Source organism: Macaca fascicularis, chromosome 13, assembly GCF_037993035.2.
Source record: "Macaca fascicularis isolate 582-1 chromosome 13, T2T-MFA8v1.1".
Lineage (NCBI taxonomy): Eukaryota > Metazoa > Chordata > Mammalia > Primates > Cercopithecidae > Macaca > Macaca fascicularis.
The window spans coordinates 96,433,854-96,455,018 of NC_088387.1; the positions used below are offsets into that span (position 1 = coordinate 96,433,854).

Genomic DNA, 21,165 nt, shown 5'->3' on the forward strand with positions numbered 1-21,165 from the left:
TATCTTCTCTATTAGATTCTGAGCTAAGAAAGCTTCCCTCTGTGGATCCACCGATCCTAGTTTACTGCCCTAAACAGAGTAGATACTTAATATTGGAACAGAATACCATTAATTTACCAGGTAGGTTATTGAAAATTTTTTTTTCTTGGTTACATGTTCCTTTTTAAAGTAATCTCTTGCCGGGCGCGGTGGCTCAAGCCTGTAATCCCAGCACTTTGGGAGGCCGAGACGGGCGGATCACGAGGTCAGGAGATTGAGACCATCCTGGCTAACACAGTGAAACCCCGTCTCTACTAAAAAAATACAAAAAAAAAACTAGCCGGGCGAGGTGGCAGGTGCCTGTAGTCCCAGCTACTCGGGAGGCTGAGGCAGGAGAATGGTGTGAACCCGGGAGGCGGAGGTTGCAGTGAGCTGAGATCCCGCCACAGCACTCCAGCCTGGGCGACAGGGCAAGACTCTGTCTCAAAAAAATAAAAATAAAAAAAAAAATAAAGTAATCTCTTTCTAGTTCTGTTTCTCTTTTCCTTCTTGTTACTGGAATCTTGGCTTCACCATTTACTGATAATATGATCTTGAACAGCTTATTGAAAACCTATAGTTTCTTCATTTGTAAAAATGGTGTAATAATTTTACTCACCTCATAGATTGTTGTGAGGACTAAACAAAATGCTTCCTGGAACATAGCACTCCTTTAGCTGCCAACATGGCTGTTGTTGATTTCTATCCTGTTGGTTACTTTATTATCATGGTCAACGTTCTCTTAATGGAGTTTGAGGTCATTTTTCAGTGCTTTGATGCTTTCAGTGATGGAGTAAATCCTTTCTCATTTGTCCCTAAGTCTTTTGGCCTTGGTTTCGTAGGACAGATTCAAGTGGGATTGTGGTATCAGTGGTCCCAAATATTTTTAGTTTTAATGGATGTTTCCATATTACTTTCCTAAGGCAGAATTGAGTAATGTGGGAAAAGGCGGCAGTTTTCTGTCCTCCCAACAGTCTATAAGAGTGCTTATGTGCCCATAACCTTGTCAGCAATGGATTTTATCAGTCCATTTTTTGTTACTGTTGTTGTTGTTTGCAGACTTTCACTCTTGTTGCCCAGGCTGGAGTGCAATGATGCGGTCTCGGCTCACTGCAACTTCCATCTCCCAGTTTCAAATAATTCTTCTGCCTCAGCCTCCCGAGTAGCTGGGATTACAGGCGCCCGCCACCATACCCAACTAATTTTTTATATTTGTAGTAGAAATGGGGTTTCACCATGTTGGCCAGGCTCGTCTTGAACTCCTGACCTTCAGGTGATCCACCTGCCTCGACCTCCCAAAGTTATGGGATTACAGGTGTCAGCCACTGTGCCCAGCCTTTTTTTTTTTCTTTTTTTTTTTTTTTTGAGATAATTATAGACTCAAGAAAATTGCAAAAATAGTACATAGGGTCCCATGTACACTTCACCCAGTTTCCTTTAATGGTAATACCTTATGTAAATATAGTACAATACCAGGCCGGGCACGGTGGCTGACACCTGTAATCCTAGCACTTTGGGAGGCTGAGGTGGCTGGATCATCTGAGGTCAGGAGGAGTTCAAGACTAGCCTAGCCAACATGGTGAAACCCCATCTACTAAAAATTCAAAAATTAGCTGGATATAGTGGTGTGTGCCTCTAATCCCAGCTACTCAAGAGGCTGAGGCAGGAGAATCGCTTGAACCTGGGAGGTGGAGGTTACAGTGAGCCAAGATCGCACCACTGTACTCCAGCCTTGGCGACAGAGTGAGACTCTATCTCAAAAAATATATAAATAAATATAAAATAAATATAAATACATATTATATCAAACCAGGAAATTGACAATTGGTATAAAACTGTTAACTATGGCTTGAATCATTTTATTTCTTTCCATCTGACCAATGGGATCTTGATTTAATTTGCCTTTTTATAACCACTATTAAGTTTGAGCTTCTTATTATACATTTTATTGGTAATTTACATTTATGGTTTATGAATCATTTTTTCACATCCTTTTTCCATTTTTTTCTAATGAGCTGTTTGTTTTCCTAAAAGAATATCTTCTTAGGACTATTAATCTTTTGTCCGCCATATGTTTTGCAGTTAATTATTCTAGCTTCATATATGTTCTGTAGTTTTGTCGCTTTTATTTTTTTCCTGAGTAGAAATTTTTATTTTATACAGTCAATATATTTCTTTGTTTTGTGGTTTTTGGGTTTTTCTCTTTGGTGGAAAGGTTTCTCTGTCTTCAAAGTTACACTGTTTTGGGGTGTGTGTGTGTGTGTGTGCGCGTGCGTGCGTGCGTGTGTGTGTATGTTTAAAGCCATGGTCTCACTCTGTTGCCCAGGCTAGAGTACAATGGTGTGATCATGGCTCACTGCAGCCTCAACTTCCTGGGCTCAGGTGATCTTCCCGCCTCAGCCTCCAAAGTAGCTGGTACTATAGGCGTGTGCCACAATGCACAGCTGATTTTTTTTTTTTTTTTTTTTTGTAGAGACGGGTTGCTCAGGCTGGTCTTGAATTCCTGGGCTCAAGTGATCCACCTGCCTCAGCCTCCCAAAGTGCTTGGATTATAGGCATGAGCCTCCGTGCCTAGAGGATTATACTGTTTTCTTTTAATCTTTTATATTTTGCCTTTGGCTTTTAATTCATTTGGAATATGTTTTTGTTGTATATACTGTGTGCACTCCTCACCCCCCCAGATGTATGAGATATTCTAGCACTTTATTAAACTGTTTTATTTAGGACTTTTTCAGCTTTTTGTGACTTAAATCTCAACAAAATTCCAAAGGTAGTACTGGCTCAAGGCAAGACTTGATACAATGGTGAGAAACAGGTGCAACGCTGAGCAGAGGAGGCAGGATCCAGAGTGTGAGCAGTAGCTGGGTGGGCACCATGGCTGGGATCACCACTATTGAGGCGGTGAAGCACAAGATCCAGGTTCTGCAGCAGCAGGCAGATGATGCAGAGGAGAGAGCTGAGCGCTTCCAGCGAGAAATTGAGGGAGAAAGGTGGGCCCGGGAACAGACTGAGGCCTCCTTGAACCATAGGATCCAGCTGGTTGAAGAGGAGCTGGACTGTGCTTAGGAGCGCGTGGCCACTGCCCTGCAAAAGCTGGAAGAAGCAGAAAAAGCTACTGATGAGAGTGAGAGAGATATGAAGGTTATTGAAAACTGAACCTTAAAAGATGGAACTCCAGGAAATCCAACTCAAAGAAGCTAAGCATATTGCAGAATAGGCAGGTAGGAAGTATGAAGAGGTGGCTCGTAAGTTGGTGATCATTGAAGGAGACTTGGAATGCACAGAGGAACGAGCTGAGTTGGTAGAGTCCCATTGCGGAGAGATGGATGAGCAGATCAGACTGATGGACCAGAACCTCAAGTGTCTGAGTGCTGCTGAAGAAGAGTACTCTCAAAAAGACAAATATGTGAAAGAGATCAAGATTCTTACTGATAAACTCAAGGAGGCAGAGACCTGTGCTGAGTTTGCTGAGAGTTCGGTAGCCAAGCTGGAAAAGACAACTGATGACTTGGAAGGTAAACTGAAAAGGCACCAAAGAGGAGCACTCTGTACACAAAGGATGCTGGACCAGACTCTGCTTGACCTGAATGAGATGTAGAGCACCCCAGTCCCACCCTGCTGCTGCTCCTCCCTCTGACCCTGATTCCACCTGAGGCCAGCCTGCCTGAAGCTGACCTTTAACTGAGGGCTGATCTTTAACTGGAAGGCTGCTTTCTCCTTTTGCTGCCCCCACCTCCCCTGTGTCTTTTTCGCTAAACTGTCTCTGCCTCTTCCCAGAGATTCCAGCTGGGCTAGAGACTGCACACCTTTGGGAACAACATTTAAGGGAATGTGAGCACAATGCATAATGCCTTTAAAAGCATGTTGTGATGTTCACATTTTGTAATACCTTTTTTGTTGTTTTGTGGCAACCATTTGTAAAACATTCCAAATAATTCCACAGCTCCGAAGCAGCAATCTATTCCTTTCTCACTTTTGGAAACTGATTTTTCAGCTTGATGCATATTGCTCTTTCCATAGAGAAAAGGAAAAGGTATAGTCCTGCCTTACTGAGAGCCAAGCAGAGCCCAGAGAAAGAATCCACTATGGGAAACCTCATTGCTCTATAAAAAGTACCAGCCAAACCAGAAAGGTGATTCCAGGAGGAGTTAGCCAAACAACAACAAAAACAAAACAAAAATGTGCGTTTCAGGTTTTCAGCTTTAAGATATCTTTGGACAACCTTGTTTTTTTTTTTTTTCATTAGAAGTGAAAATTAAATTGGTAAGGCCTCTGAAACTAAATTTTTGTCCCATCTCTACCCACTCTCAACTGACTGCAGAATGGATCACGTGCCCCTTATGTTGAGGTGACCACTTAATTGCTATCCTCCCTTCTTGAAAGATGATGTTTTGCCACGGATTTAGCCTTATGAAACTCATCTCATTATCCTTTTCTGGGTTTGAAGCTGCTCTCTCTAAAAGTTCTGTCTCGATGTGGTTTGTATCGGAGAAAACTTGAATAGGTTATGTACAAAACTTTTAAAGTTTTTTATTATTTTGAAGCTTTGCTTCTTTGTGTTTGTGGCACCGTGGCCACCCTGTCTGGCTGTGACAGCCTGTACAGTGTGTGGGCTGGCAGTTTGCTGATCTTTTAAAGTTTCTTTCCCTACCCAATCCCCATTTTCTGGTAAGGTTTCAATGAGGTCTGTTAGGTGTACATCCTGCAGCTTTTTGGCTTAAAATATACACTCCTTTGATGTGGTCTCTTTGGGGCCAGTTGGGAGAAAAACAAATCAATAGTGCAACTCTTTTGATACCAGATATTGGCACAAGTGTCTTTTTGAAATAAAGAACCGGTCCCTCCAAAAAACAAAACAAAAAAGGCTTGATACAGGCAAAAGTAATACTACTTTAAAAATTTTGTCCAGGCGTGGTGGCTCACACCTGTAATTCCAACACTCTGGGAGGCTGAGGTAGGCAGATCACCTGAGGTGGGCAGATCACCTGAGGTCAGGAGTTCGAGACCAGCCTGGCCAACATGGTGAAACCCCATGTCTACTAAAAATACAAAAATTACCAGCGTGTGGTGGCAGGCACCTGTAATCCCAGCTACATGGGAGGCTGAGCGTGAGAATCTCTTGAACCCCGGAAACGAAGGTTGCAGTGAGCCGAGATTGCACCATTGCACTCCAGCCTGGGGGATAGAGCGAGACTCTGTCTCAAAAACAAAAACAAATTTGCTTCCTGACTTTTCTCAGTTCTGCCCTTTTTGGTGTTGGATTTCTCCTTATGATTCGTACTGTGTCACTCCTCAGTCTGTCTTGTGTGTTGTTCCATTCTAATTCCAGATTTTTCCTTTGTGCTCACGCAATGACTGTGAATGTTTTAGGCCTTGCTTCCTAATACCACACAAGGGAAGAGAAAGGATCCCTTTCTGAAGATTCCCTGGAGAACAAGTTTGTTTTTTTCCCCCCACATACCCAAGTAAATAGCTCCATAGATTTTTGGCCCTAAGTCATGTATCATATCTGTTCTTTGGGGTGGAGAGTGGGTGTGTGTGTGTGTGTGTGTGTGTGTGTGTGTGTGTGTGTGTGTGTAAAAGCTGATTAATTTAAACCAATTTGGATTTACCCTTGGGATGGGCATGGGATTAAGTCCCTCTCAACCACATGACTGAAAGTGAGAAAAGTTTTGTTTCACAGGAAATTTTTAGGTACCATCTCCAAAGAAGAGGGAACAGATGCCAGGTAGTCAAACTACAGGGGACTATGGCATGACCCCATGTTTTTTCTACTAAACATAAATGGTACCTTTTAAATTATGATCTGTTTCTGCATTTTCTCTTTTCTTCCACCAACAGTCTATGAGGGTATTCATTTGATGATTTTTTTCTCAGAAACATACTGCTTCAATAATAGTTGCTAAGAGTACATGTTAATATATTTTAAGTAAGTCTCCCATCATTTTTTTTTCCTATAAATTTCTTGGCAATTTTTATATATTTATTTGATACAAACTTTGGGATCCTGATTGGAATTACATTATATATATTTTTAACATGGAAATCCAAGTTAGATAAACGTTGACTATGGAAATCAGCTTGGAAATGCTCAACAGTTTCTTCTACAAAAGGCTTTTCTTTCCTTTGTTATTGTTCACCAATGTTTTGGGGGGATGAAAACCTTCTCTGTAGTTTTCGATCCTGGACACTTTCACAGTACCAAAAGACAGTGGACTCATGTCCCAGCTCTCCCCAGCAAACTCTTTAGATAGACTAAGAATCCAACAGCCTCTTCTAGTAGGCTTATTTTTGGTTATTGAGTAGCATCAACAGATAACTGAGAGGGAAAAGAGCTGGAAATGGAAGGTAAACTGCCTTAAACTTCAGGTATTATGAGAAATTTTTAAAAACCATTTAAGGATGCCACACATCTCCAGAGACTCTAGACCACTGTTTCCATTTCATTGCTTCCATATGAACTTTCTCTGTGTTTGCTTGCTACCTAATTTTTTTCTTATGTGAAGTATAATATTTTGTCTAATGATTTTGTTATTTTCCTTAGATGTAGAAACATTATCTTTTAGTATTATAGCACTATTTTAAAATATTTGATTGGTGCAAAATTAATTGTGGTTTTGCACCAACCTAATACTACAGCTCTTAGTCTTATGCTAATACTTGATTTTTAACAATATTTTTCCTATTACTGTACTTTTGTGTTCTATATTTTAATACTGCTCTTATTCCGAAACTCTTATTTAAATATTATCCAACTGTTTTGGTTTTTTTTTTTTTAGATGGAGTCTCACTCTGTCCTCCAGGCTGTCTAGGCCAACTTCTTGGTCTTTTTGTAATTCCTGTTATATAAAAACTAAAGGTTGATTATCAGAGATAAACATTTTATTTAATTTTATGCTAGTCAATTTATAATTTGATATTTTATACTGAACTCTTTTTTTTTTTTTTGAGACCCAAGTCTCCTGTCACCCAAGCTGGAGTGCGGTGTTGCGATCTTGCCTCACTGCAACCTCTGCCTCCCAGGTTTAAGTGATTCTCCTGCCTCAGCCTCCTAAATAGTTGGGATTATAGACACGCACCACCACCCCTGGCTAATTTTTGTATTTTTAGTAGAGATGGGGTTTCGCCATGTTGGCCACGCTGGTCTCGAACTCCTGGCCTCAGGTGGTCCGCCCGCCTCAGCCTCCCAAAGTGTTGGGATTACAGGCGTGAGCCATTGCGCCTGGCCTATACTAACTCTTTAATGCATATGATTCCATTTGGTGTATGTCAAAAAGCATGCATCTAATTTATAGTTCTCTTTCCTCTTTCTTAGTATGTGACTAATTATTTTAAACAAAAACCCAACATTGGGCTCAGTGGTGAAATATGGGTGCTGTTCTCTTAAGAAAGGCACAGGCCAGGCATGGTGCCTCACGCCTGTAATCCACTTACTTTGGGAAGCCAAAGTGGGGGATGCTTGTGCCCAAGAGGTTGAGGCTGCAGTGAGCCACGTTCATGCCACTGTCCTCCATCCTGGGTAACAGAGTGAGACCCTGTCTCAAAAAAAAAAAAAAAAAAAAAAAAAAGGCAGAGGGACAAATGAATACCCATTTAATAATTTTTTATTGCTGTTTGTTTTGTTAGATAAGTACAAAAAGGAAAATGAAATATGATTACAATTAAGAAAATAATACATGTATATTTTTCTATAGATTATTATATACCTGAAATTCTAGTAAAGATGATACATAGAATTAATAAACATTTAACTAAGTTGCTACATATAAAATAAATATTCAGAAGCGTACTTAATACCTTTTTGAGTGATCTCATGATAGGTTTTAATACAAGAGACAATGGCAATGTGTTAGTTTCACAACTAAGATTCAATCTGGTGCAGCAGTATGCAAGGGAATTAATACTGTTTGTTTGAATCTGTGTGTGTTTGTGTGTGTTCTTTTTTCTCATTTTACCACTGGACATTTGTAAAGCTTGTGCTAAATAGAATGTTTACAAAATATGTTTGTAATACTTCTGTATTTTTCTTGACTTAAATGTTAGATACTGGATCAGCATTAAGGAGTTACTATTTTGTAGATACATGGGAATGATTTTTACATCCATTTTCTCCATGGCAGCCCCTTTCTATATTGGTAAACTTTTTATAGTTTATAAGACATGTTTAAGTCAAAGGAGTATTGACTAATTAATTTTATCTTGAGTAAGTGTTACATAGGATATTCAGAGACAGAAGTTAATTGTTGCGTCCCTCATCACATCTCCTCTTTGTTTTGCAGTGGGACTTCTCCTCTTGCATGCCTGAATGCAATGCTTCACACAAACTCCAGAGGTGAAGAGGGCATCTTCTATAAGGTTCCAGGTAGAATGGGAGTATATACTTTGAAGGTAAATATTTTGTTGGGGAGTCATTTAAAAAGAAAAAACAGGAAGTGACCACATATAAATATTTGACTCATAGGGACAGAATTCTGTTATTGAAGAGCTTATTTTCAGAAAGAGGTAATATTTTGAAACCTGCACCCAGTACATTTTTTAAAAACTATAACTATAGGTAGATCAGAGAAGTAACTTTATTTTTTATTATTGATGATAATCTTATCTTGAAAGAATGAAATTAAAATGATTTCCGGCCAGGCGTGGTGGCTCATGCCTGTAATCCCAACACTTTGGGAGGCCGAGGTGGGCAGATTGCCTGAGCTCAGGAGTTTGTGACCAGCCTGGGCAACACAGTGAACCCCATCTCTACTAAAATATAAAAAATTAGCCAGGGCGTAGCGGCGTGTGCCTGTAGTCCCAGCTACTCGGGAGACTGAGGCAAGAGAATTGTTTGAACCCAGGAGGCGGAGGTTGCAGTGAGCCAAGATCACGCCACTGCACTCCAGCCTGGGCAATAGAGTGAGACTTTGTCTCAAAAAATAAAATTAAATAAAATTAAATAAATAAATAAATAAAATGACTTCTAGTGACCTTTTAAGGGGCCCCACAACATTTGTATAATAATTGTTTCTTTGGAGCATTCTGCCTAGATGCTTCACATTACGTTCTCAGTTCATTCTCTACCACAATTCACAGTTGGGGTGAATACCATTTAATAATTTTTTATTGCTGTTTGTTTTGTTAGATAAGTACAAAAAGACAGGAAAAAGAAATATGATTACAATTAGGAAAATAATACATGTATATTTTTCTATAGATTATTATATACCTGAAATTCTAGTAAAGATGATAAATATTCCTTTTGTATAATGGAGAGCCCCCACAACATTTGTATAATAATTGTTTCTTTGGAGCATTCTGCCTAGATGCTTCACATTACATTCTCAGTTCATTCTCTACCACAATTCACAGTTGTGGTTATTATTCCTTTTTTTATAATGGGGAAAGTCAAAGTTCAGACTTTGGATTTTCTTGCCCAGTGTTGCCCATATTGTATCAGAACCAGTATAGGAACCCAGATCTGACTGAATTCCCAAGCCCATATTCTTTCTAACATAACAAGCTTGCTAATTTCTTTCTTTTTTTTTTGACAGTCTCGCTCTGTTGCCCATGCTGGAGTGCAGTGGCGCAGTCTCAGTTCACTACAACCTCTGCCTCCTGGGTTCAAGTGATTCTCCTGTCTCAGCCTCTCCAGAAGCTGGGATTACAGGTGCCCACCACCACGCCCAGCTAATTTTTGTATTTTCAGTAGAGATGGGGTTTCACCATATTGGTCAGGTTGGTCTCAAACTCCTGACCTCAGGTGATCCACCCGCCTCAGCCTCCCAAAGTGCTGGGATTACAGCTGTGAGCCACTGTGCCCAGCCTTCAGGCTTGCTAATTTCAAATTCCTGCACTGAGAAGGGACCTTTACTTATCAATAACTTTTCACTTACAAACTGTAAAATGAACTCAAATGAGTTTGAGTAAGACAATTTATTAGTTTATGTAACTGAAAATTCTAAGGAAACCCAGGCTGGATCCAGAAGCTCAGTTGACATCATCAGGGTTTGGTGTCTCCACTTTCTTTTGGCTTCATTCTCAGTCAGTCTCTCCTCATCATATATAACTTCACCCCCAACCTGCACTCTGCAAGCTGTAAATCTGAAAAGAGATAAGAACTAAAGCAGGAGCCTCTGACTTTATTCTGATTTGGCTTAATTGGTTTGGCTTCGCCCACATGAGTATAGCTGAATTATCATGCTTGTCAAAAGTATGTAGTCTTGTGATTGGCCAGTTGTAGATGTGGTTGAGATTAAGCTTGCTCAAGCCGGATGAATTGAGGAGAGTGAGTTTTCCCCAAAGGAAATTTATCAGCTGAAGGGGAATGAATGTTTGGTAGACAGAGACTGCGTCCATGTATATATGTGTTACCTTTTTAGCTTTGAGCTGTAGTCATCACTATGTCCAATGGTTGTGTGGAGCCTAACATTAGAAAGCTCTAACTTTATACCTACCTACCTACATGCCTCCTTTTTATATACTCTTTTGAACTTTGTAGGGTTACAGGGCTTTATTCTCACATGGAACTTTCTGTATTTCTTTTTGGTTTTAGCTGTTCTAGACCTTCCATACTGTTTAAAAAATTTATTAAATTCCTATTCTATTGTAGAGATTGGGGAAAAAAAATACTAAAGTGTTTTCCCTATTCTCATACACCATTAAGTACAATACTTCTAACACCAGATGTGTGGATGTTTCTCCTCACATACCAAGCAATTCTCCAGCAGACATCAGCTGAATGTCCTTTAACAATTAGAGTTCCAGTCTGTGGCCCATTAGAAACCCAGCTGCACAGCTGGAGGTGATTGGTGGGCAAGCAAGCATGACTGCCTGAGTTCTCTCTCCTGTCAGATCAGTGGCGGCATTAGATTCTCATAGGAGTGCAAACCCTATTGTGAACTGCACGTGTGAGGGAGCTAGGTTGTGCGCTCTGTATGAGAATCTAATGCCTGATGATCTGAGGTGGAACAGTTTCATCTGAAACCATCCCTCACCCCCACTCCCTAACCCTTCTGTGAAAAAAAATTGTCTTCCACAACTCCAGTCCCTGATGCAGAAAGGTTGGGGACCACTGCTCTAATTCAACTCCATTCTAATGCTATCTATCTATCTGTCTGGAGACAGTGTCAGATTCCACAGGTTGAGGGCTCGGTACCCTCCCATCCCCTTCAAATGCCAACTGTTGCAAATCCCAGGTTGTGACCAGTACTTCTGACTGTTTGGTTATATAATTGAGGTTCTCTCCTTGGGTTTGATTAGTTTGCTAGAATTACCCACTGAACTCAGGAAAGTGCTTTACTTACATTTACCCATTTATTATAAGGATATTACAAAAGATACAGATGAATGGCCAGATGGATAAGATACTTAGTGAGGTTTGTAGGAAGGTACACAGAGCTTGTGTGCCCTCCCCGGGCTTACCACCCTCCGGGAACCTCCATGTGATCAGCTAAATCATTCATTCATTCATTCATTTTGAGATGGAGTCTCACTCTGTTGCCCAGGCTAGATTGCAGTGGTGCAGTCTCAGCCCGCTGCAAGCTATGTCTCCTGGGTTCAAGCAATTCTCCTGCCTCAGCCTCCAGAGTAGCTGGGATTATAGGTGCCTGCTACCTCGCCTAGCTAATTTTTTGTATTTTTAGTAGAGACAGGGTTTTGCCATGCTGGCCCGGCTGATCTCGAACTCCTGACCTCAGGTGATCTGCCTGTCTTGGCCTCCCAAAGTGCTGGGATTGCAGGCATGAGCCACCATACCCGGCCGTGATCAGCTAAATCTCAAAACTCTTAGAACCCAATCCTTTGGGTTTTTATGAAAGCTTCAGTACACATGACTGATTAAATTATTGGCCATTGGTGATCAGCTCCACCTTCAGCCTCCTCCCTCCCTGAGATTGGGGAGTGAGTGAAAGTTCTAACCCTCTAGTCACACAGTTGGTTACCCTGGAAACCAGCCCCCATCCTGAGACTATGCAGTAGCTCACCAAGAGGAAGAAAAGATGCTTCTATCACCCAGGAAATTCCAAGGGACATAGGAGCTGTGTCAGATGCTCCTTTTACTCAGGAAATTGCAGAGGTCTTAGGAGCTCTGTGTCAGAAGCTGGGGTCAAGACCAAATATAAGAGCAGAAGATTCTACTAGTAGCACTATTGCTTAGGAAATTGTAACAGCTAAAAAGAGCTCTAGGCCAGGAACTGTAGTCAGGAACCAAATATATAGGCCAGGAAGTGTAGTCAGGAACCAAATATATATTTCAGACTATATCACAATATTACCTCGTGCTGGACACTATAGAGGCTGTAAAGAGGGGTAAGCTGTGGCCCCTGATCTCTTGAAGTTCACATTATAGTTCCTAAAATAATTGTATACTCTCAAAATGTTCTGTGTTTTTAAAAATAATGTGATAATATAGAAATAAGAATTAATTTTGAATAAAGGAATGTGGAAGTTTTTTGTTGTTGTTAACTTTTCAGATTTGAGCTGGACTTTGTCAGATAAGTAATAAGGGCCTTCCAGGACATGGGAATAGCTTAAGCAAGGGCACAGTTGGAAAGATTCAGAGTGGACTTGAAAGTAGAGTAAATTGGAGTGATTAGACCATAATCTCTGCGTGGGCTTAAGTGGTAAAGATTCCAGTGTGGTAAACGTTATGTAGAGATCAAACACTGGAGGCCTTTGAAAACCTGACTGAGCAGTTTGTGTATGGGTTATGGGGTGGTAGATGTCACAAGTTTTTCAGGAGAAAAGCATAATCAAATCCAAGTTTAAGAGGATAACTAGTAGGGTAGATTTAAGAGTGAAGCAGGAAGATTTGTCAGAAAGTGATTATGGTTGTTTGGAAGAAATACTCAGAGCCTGAATTAAGAGACTAGTAAAAGAGATGGAGATAAGGGACATTAGAGGAATAAATAAAACATGTAGCATTTGGAGTGGGTAAAAGGGGCTGAAATGATTCTAGAATTTGGGGCATGAGCAATTGATCCTGTACGGATCACAAATTTTAAGAAAAGAAGATAATTATATTTATATTTCAGATACTTGTTGAACCTACAAGTCAAGATGTCTGGCTGACAACTAACTCTATAAAAGCTGTCCTGCATTTTGAAGGAAAGAATAGAAAAATATGGGGTGTGTATATTAAGAAAGTGTGTATAACATAAGAGACAGCTCAGAGAGAAATGGCACTAGAACATAAATGAAAAATAGCTAACTTAACTAGATCAAAATTTATAGTCTTGGCTATAATGTCATATGGGTGTCAGTTTTGTGTAGGAGGGTCACATTTTTTGTCTGTCAGAATTATTTTTTATCTGATTATTAAAACAATGTGGGAAAATAAATTATTGGAGGAAAAAAGAACCACTGATAGTTTTATAGCTTAGAAATAACATTCACAGGCTAGGTGCAGTGGCGCATGCCCAGCACTTTGGGAGGCTAAGGCAAGAGGATTGCTTAAGCTCAGGAGTTCAAGCCCAGGACCAGCCTGGGGAACATAGTAGGACCCCGGATTTATAAATAATTTAAAAAATTAGCTGGGTATGGTGGCACACACCTGTAGTCCCAGCTACTCCAGAGGCTGAGGTGGGAAGATTGCTTGAGCCTAGGAGGTCGAGGCTACAGTGAACTGTGATCGCACTACTGCACTACAGCCTGGGTGACAGGGTGAGACCCTATCTCCCAAAATAAAAAACAAAAAACCACACTCACTCACTAGTGTGTTTAGCCATACATGTGTATTTTTATATATTATGTAAACACATAGGACCTAATATTTTTTGACCTCTTATGTTGGGCACGATTCTAAGCATTTTACATTTATTAGCTCATTTAACTTGAGCTAATTGAAGAATGAACTTTTAAGGCAGGTACTATTATCCCCACCTTGTAGATGGGGAAACTGAAGCATGAAAAGTTAAGATTTTAACCGAGGCTGTACAATTAGGAGAGGGTAAAGCCAGGTAATCTTGTTTTCTAGTCTTTGGTCTTGGAACTATCTTGTTATATCTCTCACATACTAAGCTGACATAGTTATCCTTTCTGATTAGCATTCTTTCTAGGTGCAGAAACCAAAGAGTTTCATATGATTTGTTAAATGATTTCTTTTTTTCTGTCAGGAAGGACTTCATTAAAAAAAAAAAGAAAGATTTCTTTTTTATTTAATTCTTGCTACTTACTAACCAGTATTCAGGAACCAACTAGATTCAAATAATGCACTGTCCCTTATGTCTAGACTCTTATTCTGTAATTGAATTCAGAGTACTTAATGGTACTTACATATACACATGGACATACATATATTTAATGAAGTTATTTTATTTAGTTTTTTGAGACAGGATCTCACTGTGTCACCCATGTTGGAGTGCAGTAGTGGGATCACAGCTCACTGCAGCCTCAAACTCCCTGGGTTTAGGTGATCCTCCCAACTCAGCCTCCCAAGTAGCTGGGACCACAGGTGCATGCCACTATACCTGCCTAATTTTTGTATTTTTTTTTGTAGAGATGGGGTTTCACCATGTTGCCCAGGTTGGTCTCGAATTCCTGGGCTTAGTCCTCCCAAGTAGCTGGGACTACAGGAGTGTGCCACCATGCCCAGCTAATTTTTTTTTTTTTTTTTTTTTTGCGTTTTTTTTGTAGAGACGGGTTTCACCATGTTGCCCAGGCTGGTCTTGAACTCCTGGTCTCAAACATCCTTCCTGCCTTAGCCACCCAAAATGTTAGCATTACAGGCGTGAACCACCACGTCCAGCCAATAAAATTATTATGTAGTTTTTAAAATCTAGCGTATTTAATCATTTACCTGAACTCATATCTACCCAATTTTTGTCTAATTTAAGCCTGTGTTGTGCCTGCATATGAATGTTTTATATGATTTTTATCTTTGGATGTAGTTGGAAACATTAGCTTATTTGCCTCAAAGAGATGACAGGAATTCAGAAAATATTGTTGGTTCTGCTACTGAATCCTATAGTAACAAAAATTAATGCAATTGAGTTGCAACATTGCATATCAGAAGTTTAATATCTATTTGCTGAAATGGTAATGATTAATCCTAATTGGATGCCTACATTTTCAGAAAGATGTGCCGGATGGGGTCAAAGAGCTATCAGAAGGTTCAGAAGAAAGCAGTGATGGTCAGTCAGATTCCCAGAGTTCTGAGAACAGCAGCAGCAGCAGTGATGGTGGCAGCAACAAGGAGGGAAAAAAAAGCAGGTGGAAAAGGAAAGGTAAATCCACCTGATCCTTCAATAAAGTACTAAATGCTGTAGGACAAATGCCCTTGTTAGTAGTTCCTCTTTTCCCAGACCCCAGGTCAGTCCGTTACTTTCCCTTACCCTCTATAACAGTCCTGTCAAGGAGAGTTTTCTGCAATGATGGAGATGTTTATATCTTTACTGTCCAGCACAACACAGTAGCCACTAGCTACATGGGCCTATTGAACACTTGAAATATGGTTATTATGACCAAGGAGTTTAATAAAAATGCTTTCTTTTTTAGAGCTGTTTGAGGTTCACAACAAAATTGAGAGGAAGGTACAGCGATTTCCCATGTACCCCTCCCCCACCACATGCACAGCCTTCCCCACTAGCCACATTCTCCACCAGAGTGCTATATTTGTTACAGTTGATGAACCTACATTGGCATATCATCACCCAGAGTCCATAGTTTACATTAGAATTTACTCTTGGGAGAGTACGTCCTATGGCTTTGAACAAATGTATAACGATAATGGTATTCACCATTATAGTATCAAACAGAATAGTTTCATTGCCCTAAAATCTGTGCTCTAGCTCTTCATCTCTGCCTCCTAACCCCTGACAACCACTGACTTTTTTTTTGAGACAGAATTCTACTTTTGTGGCCCTGGCTGGAGTACAATGGCATGATCTCAACTCATTGCAGCCTCTGCCTCTTGGGTTCAAGCGATTATCCTGTCTCAGCCTCCTAAGTAGCTGGGATTACAGGAGCCTGCCACCATGCCCAGCTAATTTTGTATTTTTAGTAGAGATGGGGTTTCACCATGTTGGTCAGGCTGGTCTCGTACTCCTGACCTCAGGTGATCTACCCTCCTCAGCTTCCCATAATGCTGGGATTACAGGCTTGAGCTACTGTGCCTGGCCTGATAACCAGTGACTTTTTACTGTTTCCATAGTTTCACCTTTCCCAAAATGTCATATAGTTGGAACCTTTTCAGATTGGCTTTCCTTTAGTAATATGCATTTAAGGTTCCTTTGTCTTCATGGCTTGATAAGTTATTTATTTCTTTTTTGTTTGAACTTTTAAGTTCAGGGGTACAAGTGCAGGTTTGTAACCTAGGTAAACTTGTACCATGGGTGTTTGTTGTGCAGACGATTTCATCACCCAAGAATTAAGCCTCGTACCCACTAATTATTTTTCTTGATTCTCTTCTTCCTCTCCATCCTCTCCCACACCATCCTCTGAAAGGCCCCAGTGTGTGTTGTTCCCTTCTATGTGTCATGTATTCTCATCATTTAGCTCCCACTTATAAGTGAGAACATGCAGTATTTGGTTTTCTGTTCTGGTATTCATTTGCAATGGGTCATTTCTTTCCACTTTCCATTGTCTGGGTGTGCCACAGTTTGTTTATCCATTCATCTACTGAAGGATATCTTGGTTGCTTCCAAGTTTTGGCAATTATGAATAAAGCTGCTTTAAACATCTATGTGCAGATTTTGTATGTGCATAAGTTTTTAGCACCTTTGGGTAAATACCAAGGAGTGTGATTGCTGGATCATATGTTTAAGAGTATGTTTAGTTTTATAGAAACTTCCAAACCATCTACCAAAGTGACTGTACCATTTTGCATTTGCACCAGCAGTGGATGAGAGTTCCTGTTGCTTTATGTCCTCATCAGCGTTTAGTGTGGTTATTGTTGTGGATTTTGGCCTTTCTGATAGGTGTGTAATAGTATCTCGTTGTTTAAATTTGCATTTCCCTGATGACGTGTTGTGGAGCACCTTTTCATTTGCTTGTTTGCCATCTACATATCTTCCTCGATGAGATGTCTCATCAGGGCTTTGGCTTATTTTAAAATCAGGTTGTGTGTTTTGTTACTGTTGAGCTTTAAGAGTTCTTTGTATATTTTGAGTAACAATCCTTTATCATATGTCTTTTGCAAATATTTTCTGTGTCTTGTCTTTTTTTTTTTTTTTTTGGAGACATAGTCTCACACTGTCGCCCAGGCTGGAGTGCAGTGGCGCGATCTCGGCTCACTGCAACCTCCGTCTCCCAGGTTCAAAGGATTCTCCTGCCTCAGCCTCCCGAATAGCTGGGATTACAGGCACCTGCCACCACATCAGCTCATTTTTGTATTTTTAGTATAGACGGGGTTTCACCATTTTGGCTAGGCTGGTCTTGAACTCCTGACCTCGTGATCCACCCGCCTTGGCCTCCCAAAGTGCTGGGATTACAGGTGTGAGCCACCACGCCCGGCCAGCCCACCGCCCCTGGCCCGTCTTGTCTTTTTATTTTCTTGGCATTTTCTTTCACAGATCAGAAATTTTTAATGAAGTCTAGTGTATCAATTTCTTTCTTTTGTGAGCTGTGTCTTTGGTCTTGTATCTGAAAGTCATAAAACCCCTAGATTTTCTTCTGTTATGTTATGTTCTAGGAGTTTTAGAAATTTTCATTTTTATTTAGGACTGGGATCCATTTTGAGTTAATTTTTTGTGAAGGGTATGAGACCTGTATCTGGATTTCCTTTCTTGTTTACATGTGGAATTCTTGTTAGGAATTTAATTTTGATTTTATTTTAACTTTAAATAGCCACATGAGGATAGTGGCTACCACACCAGACAACATTCTAGGTTTTACCTGGATTTGTTCTTAAGGTCTTAAGTCATTCATAGCCTTTTTAGGATGCTTTTATTTTACTTGCCTAAACTTTGAGCACTTAATGCTCTAACAACCTTCCTTAGGAAAAGAATGCTTTTCATTTCTACTAACAAACACTGAATTTAGTCTGCTGGTCTTTGCTCTTACTCCATTTGGTGTCTACTTCGTAGCTCACCCAAAAATCTTTTTTTAAGGAATAATGTCTGTTGCTGCAGCTTCCCTGGAATGGATTTTCCAGTCAAGGATATGAACTATTACCTAATACTGCTAATTATTCTGTAGCGTCTTGTCAGAGTCTATTTAAAGAGGGCAAACCTTTTTTATCCCAATATTTGTATTGGCTGTAAATGGCAAGGCAAATTTTAAACCAACTCATGATGATTCCTTTACAAGGACTGACATAGTTATGTTCCAGAACAAAACAGGCATTCGAGATTTTTTCTAGCTTGAATATCCTTTTAGATTTGAGTGATGATAGGTGAGTTGTCTTTGGAACTAGAAGCTCAGGTTATGTTGGAATACTAGACTCATTCATTTAAGTCCCTTCAGAATGGTTACTATGCCTATATGAGAAAAATAGTTCTGATTCACTGCCATCCGTCTGGTAATGTTTTTGCTACTTCTGGAGAGAATTGAGATAATTGATGGCCTCATCTGTTCTCTCTGCTGTAGCTACTACGTACATAATTTTAGAGAACTTTGTAATCAGAGAATCTTACCTTTAAGTTGATAACCACTTAGAGAGCTACCCAGACCTCAATTGTTAGGAATAAATGGAATGAAAGCAAGACAAAGAGGGTGCTTCTGACTAGTAGTGTTGATGTGTGGTTTTAAAGTAATCCCTGTCAGTAGTGAAAGGAGGTGTAGCCTAGGGCCCTCCTTTCCTTGGGGTCCACTAAGCACCTATTTTTGAAAAAGTGTAGCCGAAAGTAGAAAGGGCTGTCTCTGTCTATCCCCTGATTCCCCTCATTTTATTTTTTTTTAATTTTAATTTTTTCTCTTCTTTTCACAAGTGTTGATACTCCCCATTTTAAGCTTTTCCTTTTAAGTTTGGAATTGTAGATCTAAGATTAGGAACCGAGCCAGGTCATCAGGTAAGGGAAGCAATTAGCAAGATTCATGTTTTCTGGATGGGATTGGGACAGGGAAGTCAATATTAAAGAAAGTCTTATAAAATGGGAATATACTTGGGGCGCTTGCTTTTCAAGAGCCACATATGCTGCTCTTTGAATAGTGGCTGTTGTATCTGTGTTTCTTTTGCTCAGAACTAACAGTTATTAATGACTGTCTCTCAGAGTTTGAGGTGAATGTATTAAGATGTAGGAAGATCCGAGAAATAACCATAGAACCCTATTGTCAGTAGCCGAATAGGTAGATATGAAGAGCATAACCTTGCTCCACACTCTGCATAATAATAGAAGACATGAACAGTAAGGTAATACCAAATTGAATGTTGGGTCCAATTGTTTTTGAGCTGCTTTTCTTTTATTCCTTTTCTAGAAATTATCATAATATTGGTTTTTTTGTCCTCAGTTTACAATAAGATGAGATGCTCTATAAAGCTCTTTTCTGGTTGCAGGTAGTCTATAATAAAGCCTAGAGGAAAATGGGCGTTATGTGGTATCTGGAAGGTGGGGTGAGAGGTGCGCATGATGTCACATGTGATTAATGTTTAAGCAGCTCTGATATTCTCAACAAATGAATGCCAAGCTACCAATAATGAAAAATGATTTAGTCTCTCATAGACTATATATCTGTCATTCATGGGTCATACATGTGTTGTAGATACCGTATAATTTGTAGGTATATATTATGTATTTATGGATGTTCTTATAGTCCAGTGCAAATTAAAGTGACAGACATGTAGCCAGCAGTGAGCATGCAGCAAAGCAGTTCTAAATCTTAGTTATCAATAAAGGTAAAGCAAACGAATTGTGCCTATTACTTTTTCTTATTTAGGGCCTTACTCTTTACTCTCAATCTGACATCACTTCATTTCAAATGCATTGTAAGACAGGAAGAACACTGAGATAGTATCAAAACCCACTTCCTTTTATGTACAAAAATAAAGAGCTCTGACAGCAAAACTGATACTTCTAGTTGAAAATCGATAGAAACTTTCTTGATATATGTATACCTTTCAGCCAAATAGGAACAGAGAATAGAACTTTGAAATTCAGTCCAATATTAAAACTAGTTTATTGATTTCTATGTAAAGTGGGAGAACTTAAACGTTAGTAGTTTTGGTTCCTAGTTTTCAGACAGGAAACACTATGTTCAGAGAAGAGTTTTATGGAATTCCAAATCAAGGTAAGGTGGAATAATAACTTCAGAAAAATGAATAACTAGAATCAACTACTTATATTGCTTTTTTATGATCATAGCTAAGTGAAGTCTCTGCTTTTTCCCCAAAACAAAACATTGCATTATGAAGCAACTGTAGGACTATTATTTTTATCTTCTGATAGAAAAAGTTTTGTTAGACTTTGGTCTGCTTTTAAAAATGTCTTAATGAAATTAATTACATGAATACCTTTTCTCTGTAAGGAATCACTGTTTCCTCTAGTGTGAACTAATGTTAATTTTACTGCTTGTTCAGAACTACTTTAAATCAGGAATTTGATATATATCGTGTCTGGAGTTATTTAAAATACCATAAACCTACCTACCTTCTAACATTTATATGTGTGTTAAGTTACTGAATGGGTATGATTATGTCTCCTTTTAAAAGTGTACTGGAGGCAAAACTTTTTTTGGCAAGTTGACTTAGATGGAGAGAGACCTTTAGGAGATGTTCTCTTTTCCTCTGGGGGTATTAGTGGTGGCTGACTTGGAGGTTTTAGCTCTGTGTTGTGTTAAAGATGGCTACACTGTTAGGGCTTTGGATAGTTAGAAGCAAGGAAAGTGTTCAGGTGTGGCCTTTCCCATTTAGGCCAGGGGACTCAATATAATCAGGAAACACTGCCTGCCTAGTTTGGAGTAGAATGCACTTGGTGTTGGAGGAAAGGACCTAGAACTAAAAAGGATCTATTACCTCTAAAGAAAAACCTGTTAGAATAAAAACTCCCTCAAGAGAAACATAACTGTTTCTAAAGGACAAAATCATTTTGGAAACTTCGATTGTTATCAGTCCTTCAGCAATCAAGTCTTCAACTATGTATAGTTCTTAAGTTTCAATTTTGTTATCAATCCTTCAGTTTCTGATACCTCCCTAATACTTCATAGGGGCCCATTAAATGTCTTTGGGAGAATATAAAAATTTAAGTCAGAGATTATTTACTAAAGCTTTTAACTCAAATGCATCTAATATTAATA

General features: G+C 39.5%; 1 protein-coding gene and 1 pseudogene across 4 annotated transcripts in view; both read left to right on the forward strand.

Moving 5' to 3' along the window:
- The window catches only part of ASXL2 (ASXL transcriptional regulator 2), a 155,154-nt gene that overhangs the window by 74,543 nt on the left and 59,446 nt on the right, over window positions 1–21,165 (forward strand). For 2 of the 4 annotated variants that reach the window (XM_045369653.3, XM_065527300.2), the window contains exons 3-4: window positions 8,298–8,406; window positions 15,071–15,221. In XM_045369653.3, coding sequence (XP_045225588.2) covers window positions 8,298–8,406; window positions 15,071–15,221 — 260 coding nt within the window. Of the gene's footprint in view, window positions 1–8,297; window positions 8,407–15,070; window positions 15,222–19,959; window positions 20,161–21,165 lie in introns of those variants that run through there. The other 2 variants (XM_074012182.1, XM_045369655.3) reach the window with 2 other exon arrangements.
- LOC102117991 (tropomyosin-like) lies at window positions 2,875–4,849 on the forward strand (annotated as a pseudogene).